General features: G+C 30.1%; 1 protein-coding gene across 1 annotated transcript in view; it reads right to left on the bottom strand.

Annotated features, from left to right (window-relative positions):
- Nucleotides 1–3,017: 3,017 nt before the first annotated feature.
- LOC108558677 overlaps nucleotides 3,018–7,421 on the bottom strand; it is a gene marked incomplete at its 3' end in the record, with an annotated part of 5,498 nt that continues 1,094 nt past the window's right edge. Inside the window, exons 2-3 of the mRNA XM_017915663.1 lie at nucleotides 6,428–6,680; nucleotides 3,018–3,284 (exon numbers count right to left, since the gene is read on the bottom strand). Coding sequence (XP_017771152.1) covers nucleotides 3,018–3,284; nucleotides 6,428–6,640 — 480 coding nt within the window. The remainder of the gene's footprint in view (nucleotides 3,285–6,427; nucleotides 6,681–7,421) is intronic.

Raw genomic sequence — 7,421 nt, 5'->3', positions numbered from 1 at the left:
ACGCATCTTTTGGATTCATTCTATGTATTATAGTTATCGAGTAAATCAATGAAATGAAAAAAAAAATATTTTTCGAGCATTTTTTAAATTTTGAACACGAATTACAGCCAAACGACTCAAACCACAGTAATATATCGATACTTGCTGAATTCCCCAAACATACAGCTTTCATATGCATCTTTTGGATTTATTCTACGTATTATAGTTTTCAAGTAAATCAATGAAATGTAAAAACACTGCTTTTTTGAGCATTTTTTTAAATTTGAACACGAATTACAGCCAAACGGCTAAAACCACAGTAATATATCGATACTTTCTATATTCCACAAACATTAAGCTTTCATACGCATCTTTTGGATTAATTCTATGTATTATAGTTTTCGAGTAAATCAATGAAATGTAAAAACACTGCTTTTTTGAGCATTTTTTAAACTTTGAACACGAATTACAGCCAAACGACTCAAACCACAGTAATATATCGATACTTTCTAGATTTCCCAAACCAGGTATTATAATATTGTTAAAGAAATAAATATTAATAAGAACAGTGGAACCTCGCTTAACAAGTTTAAAATTTCTGTATTTTTAACAATTTTCTCCATATAAAGTAATGTAATAATATATGTCGGTGTATCTAAGACAACAACACATGATGAAACATCGTGCAGCGATACAAAGCAGAGCCAAATAACATTGTCAGCCCTTGGGAGAACAAGGAGTTTGTATGATCGGTGCAGCACATCTTCAGGGTCTTCAGGGAAAGTAGGTATTTCCCCCGGAGGAGTGAGAGTGGAATACTTCAGCCAAAGGATCAGCGAGGATGGAGGCATTCAGATTGGTGAACTGGAAGGCCACAGTTGCTGAGACTTAACGCTGATTTAGATCACTGGCTTTGAGATTGCAGAAGGATTAATTTACTAAGTTTATTAACTATTATTAGTGGTTGTTTGTAATAATGGCTTCTCCAAACGCTTCACTTCCATTGAGTTCCATTTTGCAAGTCATTTTTCTTACAATTTATTTGTCTCGTTAAGCGAAATACTCGTTATGCGAGGTGCTCGTTCCACTGTATTACATTTTCCAAAAATAAAACTGTTAATAAAGGTTGATTCTCATGAAAATCGATTGAAATTTCAATCTCCGATTACCATTTGAAGCCCGTTCTTCTTTGGTCCCTTCATAGTCCCAAGGCGTATTTAATCATACCTCAATTTACTATGATTAAGTGAACTTCTAGAACGGCCACGGTAATTGGCTTTCAGGAGATGCGAGGCATTATCCCTTGAACAATTTCCACACGGTTCAATATTTATTCAATACAAAACACGTTGCTTCAAAAGCTTCGAACGTCAAAGACAAAAAAAAAATGTAAATTTCTCAGTGGAAATTCTTAGCTTATTTTATTTTTTGTTCTTGAAATATTTAAGGAAACATTTTATTTTTGCGCGATATAAAATACACGCTTTATATGAAACTTACGTCTAAGAAAATTAAGAATTATTGCTGCGAGATCTATTAGGTCCCAGAGATTGCGCGCATCAATATCAATTACATCTGCGATTTCGTAATCATTTTTCACTTTATCGGACACTCGCAGCTCTCAGATCAATCATCTTTTTCCACGGTCTAGACTCTAGAAGGAATTAATCGATTGTCACTCAATCGCTAAGGAAAAAATATACAGTTTCAACTATCATTATTTTGATTTGTTTACAATTCAATTTCGTACTGATTATTAAATACGTAACAATAAAAGTTATTTCACTTGAAGAAGCGATGCTTTGAAGATAAAGAAAAACGTATATTGTTATGCAAGGATGAATGTTCTCTAGTATTTTTGTACACAAGAAATTCCCATCTAAATGTATTATGAAGAAGGAAAAAGCTTTTTCTGTAGGTGGAAGTATTTTTGAGAATGGAATTTACTTTCCGGACGTCGCATCCGTATATACAAATGTACTCTTGCATGTCACCAGAAGCTCTCTCGCTATGATGTTTACATCGTTCCGCTTTTCCGCAAATTCCTTCATTCTGTTCACGTGTAAACAATTTCCCCTCGGACCAATATCGGCCTATTTATCTGGTGACCGCGCACGCCACGCAACAATTATTATTAAAATTAATCCAATTTCTTTAATCGATTCCGAAGGAAATGCACGAAACGCATTTACATTTCGCTTGCGACGCATGTAAAAATTCAATTAGATGTAAATAAACATATACTAAAACTTTTCAATTAAATGTTTCGCTTTAAGTAAGTATCAACTTTAATTAACGAAACTCCACATATTTTATATACCCAATTTACTTGAGTTTCAAAAGAAAAATGTATCTCGCACATTTAATTATATAAATATAACACTAATTATATAATTATGTTAATCTTCATTTCGCATGATTTTTCTTCTCTCCAAATGTACAGACTTATTTCAGTAATTTTAACACAGTTCAATTCGTTAATTGTCACTGGGATATTTCTATTTTTGTTGATAATTTTCATAAAAGTCTAAGGTAAGTAAATGAATTTCTTTAAACACTACTTCTATATGTAATTATATTGCATTTTCGTTACTTTATTTACAGTTTAATGGTTTTTAAATATTGATCAAAGATTTCAATTATCAATAATTAATATTTCAATTGTTGATGATATGAAATTAATTCATTAGTTTCTTATGTTTTAAGTCTATAATGACTGAAATAATTTGAATTTCCAAGCTAAATTATTTTGTGTTTTATTCTACTTTTGAAGACTTTTCTTAAATGGGAAATTACGAAATGGAAAATGTAAGAATTTTGTATTTTTGAGTATTCCGATGATGAAACTTTTCTGACATTCTCTTAATTGGAGACAGTACTTATAACCTCCATTATATCATAAGGTCAGATATTACTTGAGTTAAATACCGCAGCTCTTGAAAAATAATTATCTCCACTTGTTGTATCGATTTTAAAAATAGTCGGTGTATATTTAGTTGCCTATCGCAACAAGTGTTAGAATTCAAATTGCACCGTACCTTTATGATCCTGTAAGGACTTTCCGTCATCAGACAGATGCCCGGAGCGCCTCCACCTGCGGGCGCCTTCTTTCCACCTTTCCCCTTTCCCGCCTTCTCCGGCGGTTTCTTCTTCTCCGCCTCCTGCTTCTTGTCTTCGGCCTTCTTGGCCGGCGGCGGTTTCTGCACGGAAACGCTCGACGGAAGCATCGTCTGCAGCTCGACCGGTTCACCGGGTGCGCTCTTCAGCCAGTGCCGGATTCCCTTGATGGTCGTCCAGAACCAACCCTGAAACACCAACCAAAAGAGAAAAAAAACGCTGAACAGGTGAGCGAGCCGACGCGACGCTCGAAGGGCTCTCACGTGTATGTAATAGAGCACTTTCATGAATAACCGGATGCCGTTCGCGTTCATCTTATCGTTTTTTTGTTCTTTGCTATATCGTTTTGTGTTATATTTATTGTTTTTGTTGTTGGGAAACTGCTGCAATGATGCGAGCAGACGACTACCCACTAAAAATGTTATCATCGTCATAGTCCACGTTCGATAGATTAATTTGTTTAATGCGCGATGTGCACACACACACACATAAAGTATACGTGACGACGCGAGGAGGATGATGTGAGAACCCCACATATTTACCTTTCTTAATGAATTAATCCGACCCACGTGTTTTTAAGTAACTATACTTTAATCTACTTAATAGAAGTCACCTATCTTCCATCATCGATCCCATCCACCAAAATCACTTCACCAAGATTGATTTATTATGCATTAAATAATGTGATCAAGTACTCAATCATGAAAATTATAAATATAAAAAGTGACTGAAATTGGTATCTATTTACTGAATTATGAAAAATATTCAGTTTTCGTATGTAATTTTGTAATGTTATAAAAAAGTCACTGAAATGTATATATTTTATGTAAAAATCTTTAGTTTTTTTTTCATAAAGTTTTGAAATGTACAAAAACATTTACTGAAATTCACATCTATTTCTCGAATTAAGTAAAATCTACAGTATTTCCATAAAGAGTTTGTTATAACAAAAGTTACTGAAATTTGTACCTTTTATGTAAAAAATCTTCAGTTTTCCAAAAGAATTTGAAATATTATAAAAAAACGTATCTATTTTTCGAATCATGTAAAATCTACAGTTTTTATATAAAAATTTAAAATTTTATAAGAAAAGTTACTGAAATTGGTATATTTTTTTTGAATTAGGCTTTGGTTTTTTCATAAAATTTTGAATTGTTATAAAAATGTAACTGAAATTAGTATTTACTTTTCGAATTATGTAAAATCTATAGTTTTTTTCATAAAAATTTGAATTGTTATAAAAAAAGTTAGTGAAATTGGCATCAATTTTTCTAATTAGGTTTAATCTTCAGTTTTCCAATAAAATTTTGAAATGTTATAAAAAAGCTTTTATATAAAAATCTTTAGTTTTTTTTCATAAAGTTTTGATTGAAATTACTGAAATTCATATTCATTTCTCGAATTATGTAAAATCTACAGTATTTCCATAAAAAGTTGAATTGTTATATAACAAAGTTAATGAAATTTGTAATATTACAAAAACCTTATTAAAATCCATATCTATTGCTCGAATTATGTAAAATCTACAGTTTTTCTATAAAAAATTAAAATTTTATAAAAAAAGTTACTGAAATTGGTATCAATTTTTTGAATTAGGTTTAATCTTCGATTTTTTTCATAAAATTTTGAAATATTATAAAAATGTAACTGAAATTAGTATCTACTTTTCGAATTATGTAAAATCAACAGTTTTTCCATAAAAATTTTAATTGTTATAAAAAAAAGTTACTGAAATTTGTACCTTCTATGGAAAAAATCATCAGTTTTCCAATAAAACTTTTAAATATTACAAAAACCTTATTAAAATCCGTATCTATTTCTCAAATTATGTAAAATCTAAAGTTTTTCTATAAAAAATTAAAATTTTATAAAAAAAGTTACTGAAATTGGAATCAATTTTTTGAATTAGGTTTAATCTTCGGTTTTTTTTCATAAAATTTTGAAATATTATAAAAATGTAACTGAAATTAGTATCTACTTTTCGAATTATGTAAAATCAACAGTTTTTCCATAAAAATTTTAATTGTTATAAAAAAAAGTTACTGAAATTTGTACCTTCTATGGAAAAAATCTTCAGTTTTCCAATCAAACTTTTAAATATTACAAAAACCTTATTAAAATCCGTATCTATTTTTCGAATTATGTAAAATCTACAGTTTTTCTATTAAAAAATTAAAATTTTATAAGAAAAGTTACTGAAATTGGTATTAATTTTTTGAATTAGATTTAATCTTCGGTTTTTTTTTTCATAAAATTTTGAAATATTATAAAAATGTAACTGAAATTAATATCTAAATTTTGAATTATGAAAAATCTACAGTTTTTCCATAGAAATTTGAATTGTTATCAAAAAAGTTACTGAAATTGGCATCAATTTTTCTAATTAGGTTTAATTTTTTAGTTTTTTTCATATAATTTAGAAATGTTATGAAAAACTTACTGAAATTTGTATCTACTATTCCAAAAATGTAAAATCTTTAGTTTTCCAATAAAATTTTGAAATTTTATAAAAAAATTACTGAACTTGGTATCAATTTCTCAAACTTTTGTAAAATCTACAGTTTAGTCATAACATTTTGAAATATTATATAAATATAAAATTTTATTTTTTTTATTCTTTCAATTTTTTTTTATTTTTCTACTTTCAAAGAAAAGAAAAGTCAAGAAGTCAAAGAAGTAAAAAATTCAAATTAACAGCGTATAAATCTTAAATATTTGAAATATTTGGAACGGCCACAAATCTTTTGATATTGATTTTGGCACATTCGAGATCTAAATTTAGGGAAAATAAGTTCAAATTAATGAAAAATCTTAAAAAAAACGTATTTGTAAGAAAGCATGAAATTAACGAATTTATAATATTATTTGTATTAAAAATATTGATAATATTATATAAAATCATTTACTTGAAAGATCTTTGTGTATATTTTATGAGAAACAATGTATTGTATTCTTTCTACATTTAGTTTATTTAGACTTTTGTACTACTAGTACTAGATTATTGAAAATCCAGGTGTAATGATGCTAGGATTACATTTTTGCGTGATGTAATCATCATCATCATTGTTTTTCTCTCATCGTTGTATTTTGTGTGTGTGTGTCTGTTGTTGGTTTGTGATTTGCATGGAAATTATTCTGATTAAATGTAATTATCGCGATAACTATCTTGTCATGTGCACACAGATGACAGTAATAGAAGAAGGCAATCATCGCCATATGGCGCCTCTCGAAAAGAGGCGATAAGCTGCAATCGCTGCGAAACGCGAATGGAAAATACGTACATTTTTTTTCCTCTCTTTCTCCCCGTGAATTGTTATTCGCTGTGACTTACGAAAGGGCCTTGTTTGGGTTGCTGCTGCTGCTTCTCAGCTTCGGCCTGCTTTTCTGCGTTCTTCTCATCCGGACTTTTCTTCTTCTCCGGCTCCTCCACCGAATTGGGAATGACGTTGATGATGGGCGTCGATGGGCTGATCTGGACCGGAACCTGTTGAGTGTCTATCCGCCAGTTCCGGATCAGCTCGATGAAGTAGAACACGTTTGGCATCTCCAGCTTGCCCCACGTGTCTTCCCTTTGCAGGGATACTCTGCAAACGAAAACAACTTTGTACTTTGTTGTGTTCAGATGATGACCAGATGTCTGCTTGGACTGTTGGAATAAATTCCGCCTCGCTCTCGCATACACGAAATGATGTATCGATTGGCAATGTTAATAAAGAGAATAGAAGACAATGAATAATTCCCGACATTTCACACGCGACCGATTCACATCTCTTGAGATTTATTATTTACCATTTTCATCCACTTCAGCTTAATTTCGACGAGTACTTCAATCTCCTAGAGTTCTTCTATATACTGTTAACAAATTTCTTTACTTTCTTCGTACCTCAATCTTAAATTTCAATTATGACAACAACATAAAAACTTGCTACATTTATACGTAGTTTATTTCAAATTTTGTATCATCAACAAATTGAACATTGAAGCACATATACATTTTGATCACAAGTTAATCCATATTTTAATAATTAAAAACGATGGTTTAACACAATTTTGATAACAACCACTAAGTTTTCATAGATATTGTTTTAAATGGATATTGGAAGTTTTTATATCATTTCTCAATTCATAAATTATCTAATATTTTTCTTTGTAAATTTCTTGAAAATGTATATTAAACTATTTGAATATCACTTCTTAAAGTAAAGTAAGTTCTAAAGGAAACTAAATATTATGTTGGCCGTTCAGTTGAAATAGACAAAGCGCAAAGCTTTTGTAACATAAGTTCATGAAACTCTATTGGATTCTTGTTTTGCAAAGCCATAAGT

This window comes from Nicrophorus vespilloides, unplaced genomic scaffold (assembly GCF_001412225.1).
Source record: "Nicrophorus vespilloides isolate i.1.1-1 unplaced genomic scaffold, Nicve_v1.0, whole genome shotgun sequence".
In the NCBI taxonomy this organism is placed as follows: domain Eukaryota; kingdom Metazoa; phylum Arthropoda; class Insecta; order Coleoptera; family Silphidae; genus Nicrophorus; species Nicrophorus vespilloides.
The sequence above is the reverse complement of the archived record's forward strand: the minus strand, read 5'-3'. Positions and strand labels throughout refer to the sequence as shown.